At 36.9% G+C, this 23197-nt stretch overlaps 1 protein-coding gene and 1 long non-coding RNA gene across 3 annotated transcripts in view; both read right to left on the bottom strand.

Annotated features, from left to right (window-relative positions):
• Nucleotides 1–119: 119 nt before the first annotated feature.
• On the bottom strand, nucleotides 120–992 carry LOC121637911. The gene is made up of 3 exons (XR_006009963.1): nucleotides 917–992; nucleotides 363–474; nucleotides 120–230 (listed from the first exon to the last, which is right to left on the bottom strand). It is a non-coding gene; the product is annotated as an uncharacterized LOC121637911 (long non-coding RNA).
• Nucleotides 993–6150: 5158 nt separating this feature from the next.
• LOC121637879 (zeta-sarcoglycan) overlaps nucleotides 6151–23197 on the bottom strand; it is a 373423-nt gene continuing 356376 nt past the window's right edge. Inside the window, exon 8 of one of the 2 annotated variants that reach the window (XM_041982222.1) lies at nucleotides 6151–8568. In XM_041982222.1, coding sequence (XP_041838156.1) covers nucleotides 8362–8568 — 207 coding nt within the window. In that variant the 3' untranslated portion in view covers nucleotides 6151–8361. The remainder of the gene's footprint in view (nucleotides 8569–23197) is intronic. The other variant, XM_041982223.1, reaches the window with a different exon arrangement.

Raw genomic sequence — 23197 nt, 5'->3', positions numbered from 1 at the left:
TATATATTTTTTAATACATTGTAAAAAGCAGTTTGAGCAACGCTGTGTGACAGCTTTTACATGTGTAAAATAAATAACCTGATACATGACTCCAGGTTATACAGAACTTATATCATATCAGAAAGAATCTGATGACATCACTCCTGCTTTAGTCTCTTTCTTCTTCCGACCAACATGTGTGACATTGTAGAACTTCCTGAATCCTCTCATGTCGACTTCAGACCTAAATTCTGACCAAGTAAAGAGAAAACTGTATGAGAATTAAAGGCAGCTAAAGGTTAACAATACGAAAAATAAAGTTTAATAATATGAGAAATTTAAAGTATTGAAATATGCTTAAAAAGCTGTTTGAAGTAGTTTACCCTGATGGTGGCGATAGGAGTGCAGTAGATGTGATCTCTTGTAGGTTATGACTGTTGTATGATCTCCATCAGGATCTGTATTTTGTGTCGTACATAACAGTTTCTCACAAGTCTGAAAAGGAACCACATGTTTTAATGTATTGTGTTGATGTTAGGACCAGAATGAAAACTATATAAATTTCACTAGAAAAAGTCATTATTTTTTATTTAACACAATAAAGTAATAAGTTAACTTCGCTTTAATTTGGTCATTTATCAGAATTATTTAAGATAGCAGAGTATCATTTATAATAAAGTAGTATGTTCTGTGTCAGTGTATGCAAGAGATTCTACTGCAAAGACGGTTCAGATTTGTTTAATAGCTCATAACAATAACAACAGCAGTGATGACCATAACCACAACAATGTTCACATAAACAGATTTGGTATCGGAAAATATCAGTATCTGCCGATATCCAAATTTGATCTAATCTGAACCCCAAAATGTGGATCAGTGCATCTCTACTCTTTTTTTAGGGTATGATGGTGGTATTGACCTAGCTCCTATGCTTCACCTGAAGGTGGAGTGATTGGTAGACTGCTTCTGAACCTACACCCTGTGGAAAAATTCAGTAACACACTTTATTCATGTCAAAGCAGGAGACAAGAATAATATTGTAAGAAAACAGCGTGCCGTTCTATAAAGAAATGATAGAAGCTGTCATACTGGTGAAAGAGGACACACAAAGTCTCCATGGAAAACCAACAGCTTGTATGTCCTTGTATTTGACTCTTGCATTGATAAAGCCTCGTCCAAAAATGGATCAATAAATGAATAAATGAATGAATGAACGAATGAATGAATGAATGAATGAATACAGTGGACATTCTTATTGAGATTATTACATGTGCCAATAACTTTACTTAAGTAACTACTTTTTTTTCCCTCTTTGTGTTTATTTTAAGCCTAAAATAAATAACTCTTTCGTATACGTTAATTCCACAGATCAGATTTTTTTAACAGCTCTATAAAGAAGTATCAATATCAGTCTAGAAATCAGCAATACCAGCTCATCAGTATAACACACAACAAGAAAACATTTTAATCTATTAGGAAAACTTCTGTTTTCACTGCAAAACAGCAAAACATGGAGTGACATCAGATCCTAGTGGTCTAGCGGTTTCATGTACTTTGTTGTGCTGACTGTGAGCCATTTCTCCTAGCCAGAGCCATCCATCGTCTACATGCCCATATGTTTTGGTTTTGTTTATCTACTATGCCCTTTGTGTTGTAGGTCGCTTCCTGAATGTGGGTCTCTTGAAGTAAGTCACTTCATGGTTTCCGGTTGTCTGTGGGACCCTAACATATTTGTAGCTGTTCTCAATTAAGCTCTAGTTTCACACCCTTTATCTTTCTCCTCTTTGATAAATCTTTGGGCAGCCTCTGTTTTTTCTAAATGGCCTTTCTATGTCCTGACTGAATATTTTGCTGAGTTGAATCAGTAAGTCGATGTGTTGCTCACAGGACTGTTTAAGTTTGTAATAATTTCCCTGAAAAATTCATTTTTGCAGTGTGTTTGCTGACCATATGATTTCAAGGTCGTAGATAGTGAAACCAAGTTTTACAAACAATGTAGAAAACACCCACATTCACTGTGTGTCTGTCACTTTATGTCCTTCCTTTTGTTCATATGTTCCATCACATGCCAACACTTCTAAGCCACCAACTGTCTATTTCCTGTTTACAACACATATCAGCTTTCCTGTGTTAGTTTAGATGGTGATTATTTCAGTGAGTCTAAACACTTTAAGATTAAATGATCCAACAAAGTTATAAGTGTACCAAAGTAAAATATACCATTACTGTTAACTGTTATTTAAAATGAATGCAAAGTCAAGTGTTTGTCCCTGAGTTATCAGCATCCATTTGGGGAAGTGTGTTTGAAAGTGTCTTGTGTTTAAGTAAATCATTTTTGTGTGAGTTGAAAAAAGCCTCAACTTAACAATATACTGCACAGCTATTTTTAACTAATTAATCTTGTGACCAATAGTAATGTGCTGGTTGACCCTGAAATATCAATACCTCAGATATCAGCATTTTATGTTCTAGCATTGATTTTCATGTTAAACTATCAATATTTTAGGAATATGGGGTAAATATGTAGTTTAACCCAGTTTGTAGTACCATACATATGTGAAATGTAACACAAAGCGAAACAGTAGCACTTCACAACTCACGGCTCAGTTCTCAGTCCGAAGCGAGTCATGTGTGGAGGTGAAAAGCAACAGCATGCTGTATGATGTATGTGGATAAAAGGTTTTTTAGCAACACCATAAACCTCCTTAAACATCTGAGAGTCAATCATAAAATAGAATATAACAAAATTATGATGAGGAAGAGATGGAGAGGGACAGGTGCTGCTAGGGAGAGACAGACATCACTCTTGGAGTCCTTTGATTTTGCAGGCAGGTACTAACCTCTCTTCGGGTTTAGAGAGAGAAAATGTGGAGCTGTGTACCACCGAAGCCGAATTTTAGGAATATGATTTTCATCTGTCTGCTAGGTTTAAATTTTTGTGTTGTTGTTCAAACAAGAAGAGTTCCACTTGTTTCTAAAAATAAGTCATCCTGTTTTGTTATGTACAATACTGAAAATGGAAATGAAATAAGTATGGTCATTAGTACAATGAATAGCTGGGATAGTTCAAGATGGAGTATTATGTGTCCCTGACAGTGTTGGGCACATTACTTTAAAAAAGTAATTAATTTAAGTTACTATTTACTGCTTGAAAGTAACAGAGTTAACAGCAGCAGTAGAAGAGTAAATAATTACTTGGAAAAGTGATTATTCTGTTACTTAAAAAAAAGAAAAAAAAAAAGGCAAATATGTTTCCTTTAACTGAACTTCAAATTCATCTGCATCCACATGTATAAATAATAAAACTGAATATTAGATCGGACTAATGAATGAAATGGAAATGTAATGAATGAATAAATTACCAATAGAAAAATCATCTACACTAATCTCAGGCTACTGGATGTCATGTGTCCGTCTCACCTCAGGAGAGGTGCTTCTCATGATTTTAATTGCTTACAGCCACCGTGAAGAAACTCTTTGCTTCTGGGAATAGTGAACATTTCTCATAATTTTCGTGTTGTTTTTCTCTGTGAGGGAAAAGTGATGTCTATGGTTCCAGATTAAAACTCTTCCTCTCTTTTCTCTGGACTCACCATTGCTGCGTGTGTCTCCTGGTCATTTGTTTGTGTGGCAGTGTGCATGTGTGTGTGGCTGCACACACTGACTTACCCTCGGTCTTCACCAGTGTCTCCTCCCGGTGGGACGTGCGCAGAACACCTCATCAGGGAGGTGTCCAGGAGGCATCCTGACCAGATGCCCAACCTCATCTGGCTCCTCTAGCAGCAGAGGAGCGGTGATTCTACTCTGAGCCCCTCCCATATGACCAACTTTCTTACCTTATCTCTACATGAGAGCCCAGCCACCCTGAGAGGGATCGATCAGTAAATTGAGAGCTTTTTCTTTAGACTCAGCTCGTTCTTCATCATGACAGACTAATGCAGAGCCTACATCACTGCAGAAGCTGCACCGATCCACATGTAAATCTCCCGCTACATCCTTTCCTCATTTGTGAATGAGACCCAAAGATACTTGAACTCCTTCACATGAAGTAAGACCTCATTTCCAACCCGAAGAGGACACTCAACCTTTTTATAGTTGAGGACAGTGGTCTCAGATTTGGAGGTGCTGATTCTTATGTCAGTCGCTTCACATTCAGCTGTGAATTGCTCCCAAGAGATGGAGATTATAACCCAATGAAGCCAACAGAACCACATCGTCTCTAAAAAAACAGAAACCCAAACCTGAGGCAACCAAACTGAATCCCCTCACCACCTTGGCAGTCCAAAGGCTTCCAAAGCCATAAGGAACTTTAGCGGGAACCTGCCACCGAGGAGTTTTTTTAACCATGTCAGTGACCTCAACCCCATAGATAGGAGAGCCCACACCTGGGTCCCACAGCTCTGCTTCCTCATGGGATTAGAGGCTTGGAATGCAGTCCACTTGAACTTGGTGTTCCCTGCTTAACTCGGGACATGGCTCTCTCTAACAGGGGACTCCACCAAATGTTCCTAGCAGACCTGTTTGGGCGTTGGCATTGCATTCTCCCCTACAATCTGAGCCAACTCACCACAAGGTGATGATCAGTTAATCCTTTCTCTTTACTCGAGTGTCCAAGACACGTGGCCGCAAGTACTACAATATGACTACGGAGTCTGTAATTGAATTGCGGCCTAGAGTGTTCTGGTGCCAAGTGCATGAGGAGACTCTTATGCCTTAACATGGTGTTTGTTATGGACTATCTATGAAGATCACAGAAGTCCAATAACAAAACACAACTTGGATTCAAGGGGGGGGGCATTCCTCCCAATCATGCCCCTCCAGGTCTCACTGTCATTGCCCATGTAAGCATTGAAGTCCCCCAGCAGAACGAGGGTGTGCTCTGAATTGAGTATTCTGAATCGATGTTTGGTGCGTAGGCAAAAACAGTCAGAACCTGTACCCCCACCCAAAGGCGAAGGAAGCCTGCATTCTCGTCCACTACAGTAATCCCAAGTCAAGGTGAAATGAATATGCCTACACCCACTTGGTGCCTCTCACTGGAAACAACTCCTGAATGGGAGTTCAACCCTTCTTGATGACACTGGTTCCACAGCCCAAGCGGTGCATCGAGATGAGTTTAACTATAACTAGCTGGAACCGCTCAACTTTGCACACCCACTCAAGATCCACGACCACTCAGGCTCACCCACTCAGGCTCCTTCCCTGCCAGTAAGATGAAGTTACACATCTCTGGAGCTCGCTTTTGTAGCCAGGGTCCCCGACTTCAGCTGCCACCCAGCTCACACTGCACCCAACCCCTATGGCCCCTCCCTCAGGTGGTGAGTTCACCGGGGGGGTCATTAAAAATCCCAGCTGACAAAAATGTGCTAAAATGGAGAAATTTATTGAAATTTGATTTTTCCAAAAATAAGCCCTAAAATGGAAAAAGAAAAGATCAAAGTTTGCTGCAGCACCTGCATCTTAAAAAGAAATAAAAGCACACAAAAAAATAGAAAAAGCTAATCAAAAGCAATGTAATATGTCAATATATAGCAACTTAAGAGAAAAAAAAATATTTTTGAAACCTAAATCCAATCTCACACTTAATTAAAGTCATATTTGGTCTAATATATTATGTACAATTCTTAGGAGGCAGGTTTGATGTGTAAATATCAGAGCTTCTTTGTATTTGGTATCCGATAGCACTTCAATTCATATCAACAAAACAAAGATACATTTTCATTTGCTTCAGCTGTCACTCTTTTTAGTTGGAATGTGCTTCTGTAAGATCTCAACACATCGTGCATGGTTTAATCAAACCCACCAAAAAGTTAAGTGTCTTGAAAGATAAAGTTCTGCTAGGCCCTGGCATTCATGTAGCTGTTACTTTGACATGCAAAAATCATTTAAACATTGTTGGACACCATGTTCACAAATGCACATGAGCTTTTATTAGAAGATCAAAGAGCTCAGCGCATCCCAGCCTCTATCCTTCCCAGACTCGAACCTGATTAAGAGCCATCTGAATGATGACACACAACTTCCACAGATTTTTGCTTGAGGTCATCGATTAATGCTATCAGTGCCACCCATAAAGTCAATTACATTGGTCAGAAACAGAAATGACATTGACAAAATAATAATTACACACTGATTCCAGAAATTATTTTTAAAAACAATATTTATTTGCATTTTATTGGTATTGTTATATACATGGCATATTTTGTGCTTTTTTTATTATCAAGAATAAACCATAAGGGAACACATCAGAAAATTAAACTCGAAACCAGGATTGAATTGTTCTTTTTTTCAGGTAGTTATACCAAGAGATCTACAAAACAAGGAGCGAGGGGAGAAGGAAAAAAGACAGAAAACTAAATAGATAGGTAGATTGATAATACTTCAGAGACACTTGTAGATGGTCCACTGAGGGTAGTGTGAATCTTCAGACTGCTATGTGCTTTTACCAACAGTAGCAAAGGCACCTGTGTATCGCTTTGATTTACAAAAGAAAGAATGCCTCAGGGCCTTATATCAGTTGAGTCCATATGCATACAACCAAAATCCATCCACAGTTTCTTCCAGGGAGATTTCTAACATACAAATATGCTAATTTAATATTATTTTCAGCAATTCCAGACATTGGGTGCAAGGACCGCCAGCTGGAGCCGATTCACATTGAACACCAAGATTGAAAAAATGCTGTGGAGTGTCTTCACCTTGTCTTGTTAGACTTTCAGATATATTGAAAAGGAATGCAATGTAAGAATAGGGCGAAGGATTTCCTTGTATTTAAGCATGGGATGACAAGGGGAGATGAAACAAATAGGATTCAGAAAGAACATCAAGATATGTATTTTGGTGATTGAAGGGTAAAAGCTGAAAGATGAGATGTGGGTAAGATGACACTTTACTGGTAGTGGGGAAATAGAGAGAGGATAGAGAAAGGAAAGTTAAGATGTAAATATACTGCAGTTAAAAACAAGCTAAAGGAAAACAATAAAAGCAATGACAGTGTTTGAGACAAAGAGCCAATCTTGGCAAAAGAATATAATAGTCTGAATATGGGAGGAAAAAAAGAAAAACTCTTACAAAAAGTCAGCTGATTCCACCTTCTGGCTGTCTGGAAGTTTCATTGCTAAAAAATGTCTGCCTGCTACAAATACCATTTCATACCTCACATTTAGCTGGTTTGTTATTGATTTATTTTTTTTTTGTCCAAAGTATTTATAATGATAAACAATGTATACGAATAGTGACTTTTTCCTTTCTAACCCAATGCAACTAGCTGTATATATAGAAGAAATTAATTGGAGTATGGAGAAAAAGATAAAGGTGAACCACAGTAGGATATGATAGTATGTAAGGAAGTATGTAATAACTTAAGTGACAAAGACCATGAAACAGAAAAAAAGGTCTGATCTGAAGAAAAGAGGTCTAAATAAACTTTTTTGAAGTTATAAAAAGAAATTTAAAATCTATGGAAGGGAAAAGCTGGTGAATACAAGGATGAAGACTATTGTTTGCATTAGTTGTCTAATGAATTGGGCTTGGCTGACACTGAAGATGAGGTTCAGACTAATGCAGAAGGATCACATTTTTAGGTTGAACAACTGCAAGGGAAGGGGGAAAGGCCTTTCTGGTATAGATTGGTCCGTTAGGTAGCCTTTGCTTCCCACGAGATGAAACAATTGTCTGATTTAGTCATAAGCTACCCATCGGGCTACGCCAACGTCCTCACTGATGTCTGATACCCAGCAAATAAGTTAACCAGGCGTACATGTCTATCTTCATTAGTAGTCCATAATCATAAATTCATCTCCTTACATAACACAAGAACATGTTTTCCAAGATATTTTGGTCATACTGTGAACACACAAAGCATCTCCCACGTGCAATCCTTTTGACTTTTAGACACTGTCATGGCGAAGCTAAAATGGGGAGAGACGACGAACGAGGGCCTCAGACTGGGTCTGCCCATTTATGTCAATGACTGGTCTTAGTATCAAATTGCCTTTTGCGTTCCACTGAGTAATCCATCTTCTACTAGCATTGGCCAGTCACCAGTCCTTATTAATTGGATTGGTGGCCTGGTAATAGTCTCACACAGGTTCCAGTTCATGTTGATTCAGTGCCTTAGCTGGCATTAGTTTCATTCTGTGCCACAGTCCATGTTGATTTGGTCTGTTAGCAACCATCAGCTTCCTGCCAAACTGTAATCCATGTTATGTAATTGCTGAACGTACATGAAGTTCTTGCCATGCTTCAGTCCATATTCATTCTGCTTGTCAGCTTGCATCAGCTTTCATCTAAGCCATAATCCACGTTGATTCAGTCTGTTGGCTAGCGTTAGCTTCAGACTCTATAGTCCATATGTCCAGTGTGTTTTTCAGCCTTCCATTTTCAGCTCCAGAGACAAAAATTACTGGTGGTTTGACAAGTAGAGCCTTTCTCTGCTGGGGACAGGTAGAGCTTTCCATTAGCACAGGCACACAACTCATACACAGTCTGTTTGGTGTAGGTAGTGCCTGCAGGGGCCCCTTCCAGTGGATCCACAGCACTACCAAGGGGAATGTTGCCCAGCTTGATAGTGTTGGCATCTAGAAAGATCTGTGAACATTAAAGAGAAACAGTACAGAGGTCAACAACCACATCTCATAAAAATTTATACATAGAGGCTCATGTTACAGCTGTAGGGTATAAGGTCACATTGGCTGTCATGGTTACCAAAGTAACAGATAAGAATAATTGAAGTGGTGGAAGCTACTTTTAAAGAAAGGGGGAAAAACGTGATTTTGGTACAGATAAAGTGAGAGATGTAGGCAATGACAGTACTCTGTGGCTGACTTGTGGTGTCATCAAGACAGCTCTATTGAGACTGAAAGGAAATTTCTATTTAGAATTATTCTGTTTTGATGAAGAGTGAGAGTGAAGAAGGCAGAAGGCAAGCTAGGTGAAGAGGAAAGTAAAAAATCAGTGCAAAAGCATCAAAGAGGGGATGAAGAGGGAGAATGAGAGGCACAAGGAAAAACATTAGCATAAAAATATACATTAGGAACAACAACATATTGTACACAGGTAATTTTATGTATCATACATATCTATAATTTCCCCCAGACCCCTAAAACATAACTGCCAAAGGGATGATATTATATAATATATTTTAAAAGTCTGATATACAAGCAACTAATTAGTCTTAACAAAATGTGAGTATCAGGAGAAAAGTAAGGCTGATCATAAATTCTGCAATTTCTGAACATGGCTTAGTAATTCATGTCAAAATGAAAGGTTAAATAATTTCAGGAGAAGATATTTTCTTTTTGATCAAAATGAGTGAATTTGACAGATCATGCACCCGGACATGTTTAAATAAAATTATAAAGTCATATGATGACAAAGTTTAATCGCTCATCCATGGAAACATTGGAAAACAGAAGTGTATTTTGAATGTATTTTCTGTTCTATTCTATTCTACAGTCATTTAGCAGACGCTTTTATCCAAAGCGACTCACATTTCAGAGTAAGAACAACACAAGCATGAATTCAAACAAGATGGGACGTCATAATTAAGTGATAGTCAGACTGCTTTGAGACTGCTTTGAGTCCAGTTGGACACAGGTGCTGTCATGTTGTGCTTTGGTATTTTGGTAGATTTTCCACCAGAGTAGGAAGGATGGGATTTGACTGAGCTGTTTCCATTATAAAATTCAGAAAAACAAGCAATTAATTTGAATTTCTTATTCTCTGTTTTACTTATTTCTATATATTTCAGATATTGAGCTACACCAGTGTCATTAAATAGTGATGTGTATTCTCCCTATCATATTTGGTTAAATAAACATGCAAGAGATATTTTAATATTCATGCAAAGTAAATAACCTGGCTTTGGTACAGCTCATGGTGAGCGACAAAGTTACAGATGTTATCCAAGCTGGTTTTTATATGAAAACTATTATGAATCTTGATTACTTTCAGCTCCATCATGCACTTATTTTCTTTACTGTTAAATGAAGTTCAGCTCCTTTCCCCCCCTTTTTCTGTTTTTTTCTTACACAAACCCAACAGCTGGATGGAAATCTCGGTAGACATATGCATCCCCATCATTCATGTTCTTCAATTTAGAAATGAGGAAAGGGGAAGTGAAAATATGTTAGGTAAACAGCTTTGAGTTTTAAAAGGATGAGAGAAAAGAGAGAGAAAGGAAGCCACGATGGAAAGATGAAAGAGGTGATAGAGAGAAATTTTTAAATGAAGTGGTTGGTGGAAAGTAGACTACATAAAGAAAACAAGATTAAATAAATCTAGAAATATAGGGAACGAGAAGAATGAGTGGTTCATATATCCCTACAGTTAGGAGCCAATTAGTGGAACTAATGATTTCACATAGGCTGTTAGGGCATATCCCTATTTTTATAGACAACACATACACACATGTGTTGTTTTTAAATAGGTTTTAGTTAAAGGTAGTGCATATTTTAGAACAATAGCATGAAGAATAATAGGCAGTTAACTAGAGCATTCAAAAAAGACCCATTCAAAACTAAAGATGGTGACATTCCTAATAAACAAGATGTCTTTACAGAATAAATTGTTGAATCTTGACAAGGTCTTAAGTTATTATCTTCTATTTTTTATGAAGTCTTTGGTGATTTGGACGTTTTAATGGTAAGACATTTAGACAGCTAATTAACTGGTGCATACGTTGAATATCTGCACAAGAAAAAAAGATTTTACAAAAAATTGATTTTGTCAACGTGTATCAAAAAAAAAAAAAGATAATTTTACACCCACATTTTTTTCCTGCAACATTCAGACAAAACTGAGTGTAATACGATTGTTTTGTTGTCAGCCTATTCATAATTTTGAATTGTTTTGTTTTGCAGTTTATAGAAAGTGCACCCCACAAACTAAAGAAGAGAAGAACTAGCCAATGTATTTAGTTTAGTGTTTAGATCAAAAGTTTGCATCTCTGAAGGTGCAGGGGTGAATTATTGTCTATGGAAGTGGGAGCTCACACATGTGGAAACCATTAGCACAGAAAGGCATCTGCAGGTTTTGGGGTAAGATATATTCGCATCCAGACAAAGACTTTTTCAGGGAAGGCTTTGCATATTTCAGTGAGTCATCTGTTGCAACAGCATGGAAAATAGTATATTACTGCAGAGCAGAGTCTTAAGGACACTTTGGGCCTGAAATATTAAGGGTTTGCGTATGTAAAAATTAGGACTGTCAATTTAAAATTTTTAATCAGATTAATCACAGCTTACAAATGGATTAATCATGATTAATCACCATTCATGACTATGACTGAAATATACCAGTTTTTACTGTATTATATTAACTAAAAGAGCCAATGCTTTCAAATGTTAACTGACCTTCCCATAGGTAAACATCAAATGTCCAAGGGTCAGTAAATGCAGCATGTAATGTACTTCTGTATGTTTTTCTTAGTCATCTCTACCATGCTCTAGACCATAATGCAGAATTCATACAGCATTATCCCACCAGCCGTATCCATGGTGATAATATCTGTCATAAAACCACCAGATGCGATGACTGAAATTAAATAGTCAATATTGATGAAAAAACTGATAAAACTGATGATCTGGCATTTTTCCTTTTATCATTTAAGTGTAAGTGTTTGTGCAACAGTGATAAAAGTAAATCAGGCCCTTTGTGTACAAAGTAGAACAGAGTTTACACTAACTTAATAGATGACAAATGCAAATTACATTACACTGACGATAGACCAACATTTAAATTCATGGATGTGTGGTGCCTAAATGTATACTGCCTAAAAAAACAAAACAAACAAAAAAGTTTTTCAAACTTTCCAGAAAATATTGTTTCCTTCATATATAACTGCATAGGCTCATTGTTTTGCTGCCAACATGTATGGCAGGAGCATCTTGAACAGATGATGTAATTGTTATGTATCCATACAACAGTCCTGTTTCAGCACAAGCTCCAGAAGAAATGGGAAAAATTAAATAGCAATCTTGTTGCTTTTATTTATATTATTAAGTCACAATGCCTATTGATCTTTGTGGCAGTGACATCAATAAGAATACATATTAAGAGCTTGTAAAAAAACACATTGTGGATAATCTTCCTATGTAACCACACTACAAAGAAAAAAAAATCAAGGTATGCCTTTATCAAGTCCCTAGTCTTTAATTGTCATAATCTTTTGGCTTTCCAGTAAACGGTGCAGAGCACCATTATAACTTTACTTGTTAAGGGACTCAGTCGTGGTTGGCATCCCAGCTCAAACCTAATTAAGTTACATTTAGTCTGCTCTCTTTAGAAAAATACCTGAAATCAACTTCATGGGATGGAGGAAATTCTGCATATTTTTATTAGTTTTTTGGAGGAAAACATTTGGGTAAGAAGAGAACACTGACTGTGAGACTGGAAAGAGAAGAGTTACAAGGTTATGACAGTTACGAGGTAGGATGTAGCATGGAGGAGCTGATTATAAAGGAGTGGGAGAGGGAATGCATGGCAAAGGAAACAGAAGTGTGTGGTTTTCATATGGCAACACTAACAGTTTAAGGAGTCCTTCTGAAGGACGGTGGATGGTCAGACAGATGGGTAGAGGCAAAGAAGGAAGAAGTAATTTGTTGTAGCTTAAGATCGGATTACTGCTGACATTCACGCCAAATGAAAGTCTAAGTGCTACGCTGACTTGTTGTTTGCCATATATGAAGGTCTGAGTTTGTGATTGTGTGCATGTTTGAGAGCAGGTGTTTGTCTTGAGGGATGTGATAAGACTTTATATGTAATTAAATCCTTTCATTGTAAATACTTGAAATGTTTTATAGATGCTTTTTGATTGCATAGTTAGTATTTTCTGTATCACTCACCTGCGTTGTACAAGAGGGAAAAAAAGCAATGGATCTGCCTGTCTTGGTATACCAGGGGGTCGGTTTTTGTGGTGGTGTAGCATAGAATATGGAAAATTGCACCAGTTGTAGTATTGGTTATACTATGGTTATGGTTATATTGGTTATACACGGTGTCTTTGGCTGTATTGATATACACTTACATTTTGGTGTTTTCACAAAAGAGATGCAAAAGGATGGAAATTCTTAAATCAAAATGAACAGAACTGAAAAGAAACGTGAATAACGAAAACAAAACCACCAAATAACAGAACATAACTTCAAATCTGGAAACCAACAGACAAAGTCCAAATTGAAACACAAGAAAACTAACATATCAAAACTTGCAAAGCTTAATGGTTTTATATATATATATATATATATATATACATATATATATATATGTATATATATATATATATATGTGTGTGTGTATGTATATATGAACATTTCAATTTTCAGAAATCATTGATTAAATTTCGATGTGAAAACTTTGGCAACTTCTATATTAACAGTTTACAGAATTTTTTTTTAGAAATTGATTATAAAAGCTCAATTAGTACAGTAAGATGAATAATTACTTTGCAAGGGTCCTAACATTGTGTATATAATTTAAAATAATAGAAAATACAGAGGTGACCACGGTGTACCCTGCAATTAGTATTGCTGCTTAATAAATTTTATTGCAGGAAACTGCAGTTTATCATCTGATGTTGTTTTGTGTGCTCAGTGCAATTATAAAAACCATAATAAAGAATGTTTTTACTTGATAAGAATGTGTCCCTTAGTATAAATGTTGAGCTTGCGTGTGCCGCCGGAAATGCGCATAAAGCGTACATTTTTATGTCTAAACCAATCTCTTTCCAACAGCAGTTTGGCAAGCTTGTGCCTCTGGCATGAAGGACTTGGGAAGCATGCAGGAAGTGGTAATTATGGAGGTTCAAAACATTTTTCATGGATGATTTCCTTTGGCACAGCCAAGAAATGCAGAAGAGGAAGATGGGTGAATTGTAAAAAAGAATGGGAAGGCAGTTGTGAAAGGACAAGATTTTCATGGGATGAGAACAGGAAGGCGGTAGAAAGAGGAAGACAGCAAATGGTATAAAGAGGGTTAAAGTGTCTAGGAGATGAAGATAAAAAACATCACTGAGTCTGCTGAGGTCTTCTTTCAGAGTTTAAATGACTGTAGTAAAGGGCCTGGGAGAGGGAAATGGGAAAGTGTTGTCTGAGAGGAAAAGAGAGGAAGAAAGTTGAAGATGAGGGTGTAAGAGGGTTCAGAAATGCAATCTTAAAAGAAAAAGAAATGATGACGATGAGGCTTTTTCAAAGAAGCTTTTCCAAATACTGCCAGTCACATTTCATTAACCAGAAATAACCTTAAATGTTGTGAATTGACTACTTTTTTTGTCTTGCTGGCCACTTATAGATACTCGTTTTGCTAAAGGGCACTGACAGCATTTTGCTATCATATCCAGATTCACATGCTCATGGGCACACCAGGGGCAACACAGGGCTTAGCGTCTTGCCCAAGGACATTTTAACACATAGACTGTTGGGATGTAACCATTAATCTTCCAGCAAGTGTGTGCCTGGCCTACCTGCTGGGCCAAAGCATCTCTCAATCACTTTTAGACATGCACAGATTTTTCATTAGTCATAAGCTAAATATACACAAACATGGATACTTGTAAAAATGGCATTTTCTCCTGTCTGTCCTGTTAACAAGGTTAGCCATTAACATGTAACCAAAGGAGGTCACTGCATAATTTTACTTTGCAAACCAAAAACCCGGTCCACACAAAAATTCCACATTGTGGTCAGTGAAAAGACATTTTCCAAAATGTGGAAAGCAATGATTTTGGAAGCACTTCTCGGTCCTTTGTAGTGAACTATCAAGGTGCTCTGTTGATCCTTCAGGTGTGCAGATGTCTTTTACTTAACGTAGGACTTCTTGCTTAAAGTGAAAAATGTTTGCCTTACTTGTTAAAGCAAATAGCCTAGATAGAAAATATCCATGGCCAAAGTGGAACAGAACTAAAGTTAAAGAGCCATTTTAAATATTTTAACGAACAGCTCTGCGTGTTTTCTAATTAAGAGTCTACAATGTGTTACAGTACTTTTAACTTTTTCAGTGTTTTCATCCAAACTCGTCATTAACCTCTTACGATGCAGACGTACTGGTCCCGGTACATAACTACTAATCAACAACATTGCAGCCATATGTGCAAGCCCCTCCGTCATGAATGCCCACAATATACACATCAAATGAAAGCTCAAAGTCTCGTCTTTCCGATGATATAAACCATTTTGACACGTGACAACCACAGCGCTAACACTAAAGCCTTTTTTACAGAAAAGCAGAAAGTTTAAATGTTGACTTTCTATACCTTTGAGGGCTCTCTATAGGTCAAACATCAATATTTCCCATCAAGATTGGTCTCATTCTGTCCGTACAGGTTAGGCGAGGACAAAAAAATATTTTTTTCTGTGTGTTCTAAAGTGTATAACTTTTTATCAGTAATACTTACAGTGATTCTGATTGCTGTGGGTGAAACTAGAGAGTGTTACCTCTACAAAGAGCCCAAGCCTGTACTTACAATCCAGAGGGTTCAATAACAGCAGTAATTCTAACTTGGAGAGGTCATATTACAGGCGTTTTTGCCAAAATGACCCTGCTTGATAAGGGGTTAATAGGCATTAATATCTGATGGTAATTCAGGGCGGGATCAGCCAGCAGCAGCTATGAGTCTGGTTATGGAACAGAGGTGAATGTCTTCTACTCTGAATGCAGCTAGGACTGGGACTGCTGCTAGAGGGCCAAAGCGGTTGTGAGTGCCATAGACATAGACATATATATTATATATATATACGTACATGGAGCATTAACTGTCTAAAGCTGGAGGATTTATACTCATGTGTTGTCTGTGTAAGGTTGGCTATGGTTTAACTCATTTGGGAAAACCACATTAGTAAAAAACAAGCTGGTCTGGTAAACAAAACTTCAGTCTCACATACCTGGTAAAGACGTTCATTTGAGCTTTTGTGTGTACCAAAATTCCCTTCAACGTATCGACACAAACAACAATGCTCTTGATGGTGTGTAAAACTGATAACTTATAAAGGCCGGGGATTGTTAAAATCATTTATGTTTAGATGGATGGTTGGCTTTATCTTGGCAGACACAACTTCTAGTGTGTATGTGTAAAATAGATTTTGTGTTAACTTGGAGCTGTAATATGTATAATTAGGTTTCTATCCACATCCTAAGAGTGCACACACAGTACATATAAAAATGTTAGTTTTATTTTCTTCACTAAAATGATTTGTTGTATTGAATAAGAATATTGATCTCTTTACCTAACAGAATCTCAAAAGTGATGATTTCAGACAATCATAATAGTTTACTTGGATGCAAGTTTTTCCGATGTTAACAGGAAAGTGATCAAGCATATTTCCCCAATGTCAAATCTACCAACACTCACTAAGGAACAATAATACACAAGAAAGTGTTGACTTTAAGTCTTTAAGTGAGAGGATGGAGGAGCTGAGGAGCGAAGGGAGAGAGGTATGATGGAGGTTGAAAGGACACGACAGAAGTATTTCAGCAGACACACTCACAGAGTATTTTCCCACATAAACACAACCACCGTTCAGCCTATATGCCCATCTAACCTTACCTCCCATTCTTCTTTTCTTCTCCCCTTGTGCTCTTCTCGTACTCACACATGGAACAAACACATACCCCAACAACACAAATAGGTGGGTGGCTGTGAAGCTATCCGAGTGTATTACACAGACCATTAGGCTTGTTGAATGGACAGATGCTGGAATGGGAGCTGACAATGGACTAAATGACAGGGTCTGGAGAGAGACTGAGAATGTAGCAGCCCACATGTAGTGTACACACACAGACCAGACATGTGCAGTGACAGACAAATATTCATGCAGATAGAAAAAAAGAAAAGAGACCAAATTCAGTGATGCAAATCCAGTACAACATACATAAAGTGATGTTGCTGTGACAGAATTAGACAGATAAAAGAGAACAGACAAATCTCAAACACGTTGAGAGACAGAGGCAGGGTTGCATCAGACTGACAGAGTCACAAACACACATCTAGCACAATCGCCTCAGTGAATGAGAAGTATAGCCTAATAAATTTTCCAACATGAATCACACCCTCTGAGAAGGATCCACATCTTCCAGCTATTGGAAGGTATCTGCTCATCTGTTGCAGTATCTGCTGCTTATAAACACATATGTTGAGATTTAGTCTTAAAAAGTGGAGTTGGGTGATTAAAACAAGTTTAGTATTAAAAAGAAAGGCTCTGGAAACAGAAAGAGAAGGGCAGCTGCTGAACTCAGTGCTGAGTTCACATTATGAGTGTGCATGTGCGTATACAAAGACACATTTCAGTGCTTTTGTATGCCTGCGTTCTTTGATAGTTTAAGTTTCTTTTATGTAGCATGTGTGCATGAGGGCACTTGGTGTATAAGGAGTTGAATGGGAACCTAGTGATACAGATGGAGTGTGTGAGTTTTTCAGTACTTACTTTTTGTAAAGAATCTTGTAAACTATGCGTATGCGTACACATTAGCATTGAAATGTACGACAGGGAGTTAACCCCTGCCAGCATTTTAATTTACTCAACAATTTGCCTTACCTGCAAGTAAAATAACAAGCTATGAAAAAAAGAAAAAGCGGGTCCCAGCGTACCCTCCAGGCTATAACATCTTAATAAATCCCAGGATTGTGTTAGCATCCACTGTAACCTAACTTTGTGAAAAGTTTCCACATGTAACCTGATTTCACTTTATGGAGTTTCACTTTGCTCCTAGGCATGCACTAAAAAATGCCATGGTTGCAAAGGGATGTTCTGGGCCTTCATTGTGTCTGAATGAATGAATGAATGAATGAATGAATGAATGAATGAATCTCACAAAGTCCTGCATCAGAATCTTATAATCCTTTGCACTGTTTTTATCTATTTTCATATAATAGCTCTGACACTTGTAAAAACATAAGGGGATCTGTTTAAACAACTATAATACATTTCATAAAGCACCACTTTAATAAAAACGACAAACATAAGATTATCAAAAAATAAAAACATGAAATTTATTCTTTAGTTCTATTCTCTTTATTATATTTTGAGTTTGATATTTAAGAACAAAGCAACATTTTTGTACAAACTCTGAGCTGTACCATGTTTCAATGAGTCAAGTTTGAAATATTACTTGCTAATCAAACAATCAATCTTCCAACTTTCTTAAACTACAGCTCTTTGATTAAAACTAAAGTGTCTACTACAGAAGAAAACATTTTCATTTGATATTTAATATGGACTAAAATATCAGTTCAGTAACCCTTAAAACACTCCTTAAAATAATATCTGATTGACTCAGTAAAGAGAATATTCTTTACTTTTGGTTAACATTATAACAATTGATGAAGTGGTCATTATTATTAATTTCTTGCTTAGCTTGGATTGAGTTCTGTATGATTATTGGTTTGATTTCAAATGTAGAAGCTCTGACTTCACCTTCAGATACAGCAGCAGCTCTCAGTATATTAAGCCTCTTAAGCTCACTGTGAGGTCTGTTGAATGACACCAAATACATCTGACAACCAGCTCTAATGCTGCATTCACTTCCACTCACACTGAAAACTTTTACTGAACTTTTAATAAAGTAAGGAGTAATAACTCTGCTAATGTTATCACCGTTGTGTTTTCCCCTCAGGGAATAATAATCCTGAATCCCTGATCGTATTGGTTAGTTTTCCTTTTGGCATCTACCTGGTGCTGACTGTGCTGGTTCTGGGGAAGTGTAGTTTGTCATACACACTATACACTTTACTTAAACATGTGATCTAGCCTGGAAATAGTAATTCAAAAGAACAGCTGAAGTAATAACATGTTGTAACTGTCTTTTCTACTTATCAAAACAAATCTAATCTGTTCATTTTATGAATTATTGTGTATCAGTGTACACTATCCAAAATAATAGTTTACCAAAAAAACACCAAGTAGCAGAATAACCTGAGCACCTTTAACCACTACGTTGATTCCAAAGCTTCAAATACAACTCTAACTACTATGTCATTTAAGGATGTTTCGGCTTTTCTATAACATTTACAAATGGGTTGGATATACTACCTGACTACACTACCAGTCAAAAGTTTGGACACACTTTCCCATTAGATTTAATCGGAAAGTGTGCCCTAACTTTTGACTGGTAGTGTATGTTTCCAACAGTACTTCATATCCCAATCAACCCCCCATCAGCGCTTCTAAAAGTATGACAAGAATTTGTCTGATATAATACCCAATGTCACCTCTTTTGAGTATCTAGCTGCCACTCTTAGGGTAAATCTGAAGCTTTGTGGGCTATCTATCACCCCCTTGAAATCTCTACCATTTTATGTGTAAAACTGCTTCTCGGTTTCATCTGCTCCATGTCTCCATCCAAACTTATTTTTGGTGACTTCAATATTTATGCATTATGCAGCAATGCATTCACCATGGTCAACCAAATAATCATAGCGATAGCTTCCTTCAACACCATGATAGATGGGCTTGTTGAAGTATTGAGTGTTAAGGTATTATATCGGATTAGTGTCGTCGACATCAGCATACCCATTACTTTAAAAAAATGTGACAGTGAACTAATTTTGAGCTAAAAGAAAAAAACAAAACAAAAAAAAAAACAAACAAAAAAAAAAAAACAAGCATCCAGACTTTTTTTTCTCCCCCTTTCATCTTTGGTCATAGCTCTTCAGGTTGAGATGAATCTCTGAGGATATGTGAAAAAAAAATTTTCTTTTCTTTGTTACAGAGTGCAGCACTTGTTTGAGCACTTGGTTAGTTGGACTCAGGGCACAGCAAGTAGACCATCAACCATTTGATGTGAGGAGAGATGAATTATGGGGCATGTTTTTTTTTTTTTTGTTTTTCTTTGCTAACCACTTAAATGAGAAGAACTGAAAGCACTCAGAGAAAGAATGAATGAAGAACAGAAAAGATATAGGCAAAAGAGGGAGAGAGAATTGGAATAGATAATAATGAAAGAAAAAAAAAAAATCCAGGAGTACTGCATGAATCCTGAGAGGATCTGTCAGTTCTTGTTGGCTTTGATTTTAATGGAAGCCAGTGCTACCCTACCTCTAACCCATTTGGCCCTAATTTCACCACTGCTTTCCAAACTTTTTAAACTTTAATGGGCCCTTCTTAAGTGCCAGCTGCTGACAACATTGATTTGGCTTTAAGCCTTGCTGTCCTGTGTGCTTTTATTTTCTCCTGCAAAATCGACAGAAACATCTATTTTCTGCCATCCTTCTCCACCTCTCATCTGTCCCATTCTCTTTCTATCCTGCCTTCATCTGCTCTTCTCTGTTCAAATGATGGCATGGTATGCTATAATAATGATTTTTCTATATATACCACACAGTATATAAACTATACAGTATATATATATATATATATATATATTTATATATATATGTGTGTGTGTGTGTGTGTGTGTGTGTGTGTATTAATGAGCAAGGGTTGGCACTTAGTAAACCTCTGATATGTTTGCGTGGACTGATGCATTGGTGTTGACGTCACAAGTGCAAGAAAAGTTAAAGAAAGGCATCATGGCTATGGGCAATACTGTCTAGATCTCTCATGCCAAGTGTTCACTGCCACCATGGGGCGGCATGGCTCAGTGGGTAGAGTGGTTGTCCCGTAGCCCAAGGGCTGGCGGTTCAATCCCGGCCCAGAGAGCTCATGTCGAGGAGCTCCCCTGAGCAAGACACCAAACCCCTAATTACTCCTGATGGGTTGTGGTTGAGCGCCTTGCATGGCGGCTTCCGACATCAGTGTGTGAATGTGTGTGTGAATGGGTGAATGTGACGTACGAGTTAAGTGCTTTGAATAAAAGCGTTATAAAAGTACAGATCATTTTACCAAGCTGTTGAACTTTCAAAGATCACAAGGATTTAGCTGTTGTATTTAGCTCTTTGATCTAAGATAAAGTCTTTTCTTTCCTTGGAATTTCCTGTTGAAGATCATTTACATTAAATAAACTATTGACTAATTAGTCAATGATTTTACATCTGAAACGTTCATCTAAATCATAAAAGTTGCACTGTAATAGCTACAGAAGGGCAAATATAATGCAAAAGCTATTTGTTGAATTTTTAAACAGTGTTATATAAGTTATATATGAGCATGTAAAACTTAAATAAATTATTACAATATTTTTTTTTAAATTAATTTCAGACTGGTTTGAAAATACACAATTAAGCAAAGCTTAAGCACTTTGTAACATTTGTTTTGAAAAGAGCTAAAAAAGATTATTTATTATTATTATTATTATTATTATTAATAATAATAATAATAATTTTTATATTATATTATATTAGATTAGATTATATTAGATAAGATTAGATTAGATGCCACCACCATAACTCACTGCTGAGATGACCCTTGTTGTTATGAGTTAAGTTGGGTATGGATCACAGACAACATTTTGTGAGAAGGTAAAAAAAGCAAAAGAAAAAACAGACTCTTTTTTTTTTTTTTTTAATAGATTGCTTTGTGGCCACTATTCCAAAGAGCTTAAAGTGGTCTCATGGACAGAGAGTGGGCAATCACTAATGTGGAGCTTTTTAGCTCTTTCAGTGTTATCCTAGATATTTTTTGCTACCCCTGAGTGAGCATTACGAGGCCTAAACTGGCCATTAGCCAGTTCAGCCATCATACACTATGGTATGGCCACTAACAACTTTGGACAAGGCCGTTAACTGCAGTCTGTGGCTGCTACCAAACGGTTGAAAGTGATTACTATGTCTGTTTGTTTGTTGTTGTTTTTTAAAGGACAACATTGGTGCTTTTTTTAATAATAAATTTGTGTTTTTGCTCTTTTGAGACTCTTTTCTTTGTTGAAATTACTCTCAGTAAGGTTAAGAAAGAGAGATGTGATGATGACAAAAAAAAAAAAAAAAAAAAAAAAAAAAGCATCATTACTCTTAAGTAACATCTGTATACCAGAAGTTCTTCTCTTGCTTTATGTCACTGGGGAAATGGAAGGTCCTCCATAATGGTAGTGGATGAATAATTCCCAGGTTACTGAAGTTTAACAGTTTAATGAAAAAATAAACCTATCTGAGTTGAGAAAGTTTCAAGTTAGGGTAAAACTTTTAATTTTTGTTTTGCTTAATTTTAGGTAACATTACAAATTTAATCTGTTTTGACAGCAAAAATACCTTGTCTAAACAATTTGTTTGCATGCAAAAGCACCTGCTAAAGCAGCCAATTAAATCCACCATACTGCCAGAAGCAGTGTGTTTACCCAGACCCAGGAGGGCATGCCTTTAAGCTATGACAACATGAGGGGATAGCAGTGTTCTCTATCCTGCAGGCTGTGGTTCACCACAGTTTCTGATTGGCACAACCTTCTTAGATAATTAGACTCGTTTATTATTTTTGAGTGGAGTGTGGACATCAATCCTACACAGTGGGAATGGCAGTCAGTTACCAGCAATCTTGCAATCAGGTAAACATAAAATAAACAAAAATAAAATAAAATAAAATAAAAAACTGAAACTAATGTTTTTGCCATCAGGTTTTCATACGTTTCTCTAAAGACTCTTGCAGCCCTGAGCGTAGTGTCCTGGAAAATGATCACAGACACCAGCGTTGCATATTCACATTAATAAAAATCTCAGCCAAAACTGAAAAATACCCTCAAAAAGTACGGATAAAATACTTCCAATCACACTCAAACGAAAGATGTTAGCAGGTATTAGCTGATTTAGTTCTTATGTTATCACACTTAGTGTTATTATAAGCCTACCTGACATGTTTTGACGGTAATCTTTCGTCTTCATCAGAGGTGTCTGATAAAACTAAGTGTCTGATAACATAGAACTAAATCAGTTATGGAAAATTATAGAGGCTTTGAACTTTATTGGATTATTAGCAAGTATTAGCAATGAAAAAAGTTAGGATAAAAAAACTGTAAAACCATTGGGAGGAACTGATATTGATGCTGCCAGGAGCTGAAGTGAGCAGTCAGAAAAGAAAATAAATGAATGAATAAATGAATAAATCCCACAGTGAGAACATCTAAGATACTTTTCATTTAGGCAGCAAATTGTTACATTTTGTTGATCAGCCCCTGAAGACGATGTGCATCTTCTGCAAATTGACTGGCATAAATGAAATAAAAAAAAAAAAAAACATAACTGGTCTACTTTTTTTATTATATTGCTCCAGTTTATAACTATTATCCTTGCATCTCTGCTATGTTGCATCACCATTTCGCAAAGCCAGAGAGGACAAACAAAATAATGGCTCCTAAGTGGGCC

The sequence above is a fragment of the Melanotaenia boesemani genome, chromosome 4 (genome assembly GCF_017639745.1).
Source record: "Melanotaenia boesemani isolate fMelBoe1 chromosome 4, fMelBoe1.pri, whole genome shotgun sequence".
NCBI lineage: Eukaryota > Metazoa > Chordata > Actinopteri > Atheriniformes > Melanotaeniidae > Melanotaenia > Melanotaenia boesemani.
The sequence above is the reverse complement of the archived record's forward strand: the minus strand, read 5'-3'. Positions and strand labels throughout refer to the sequence as shown.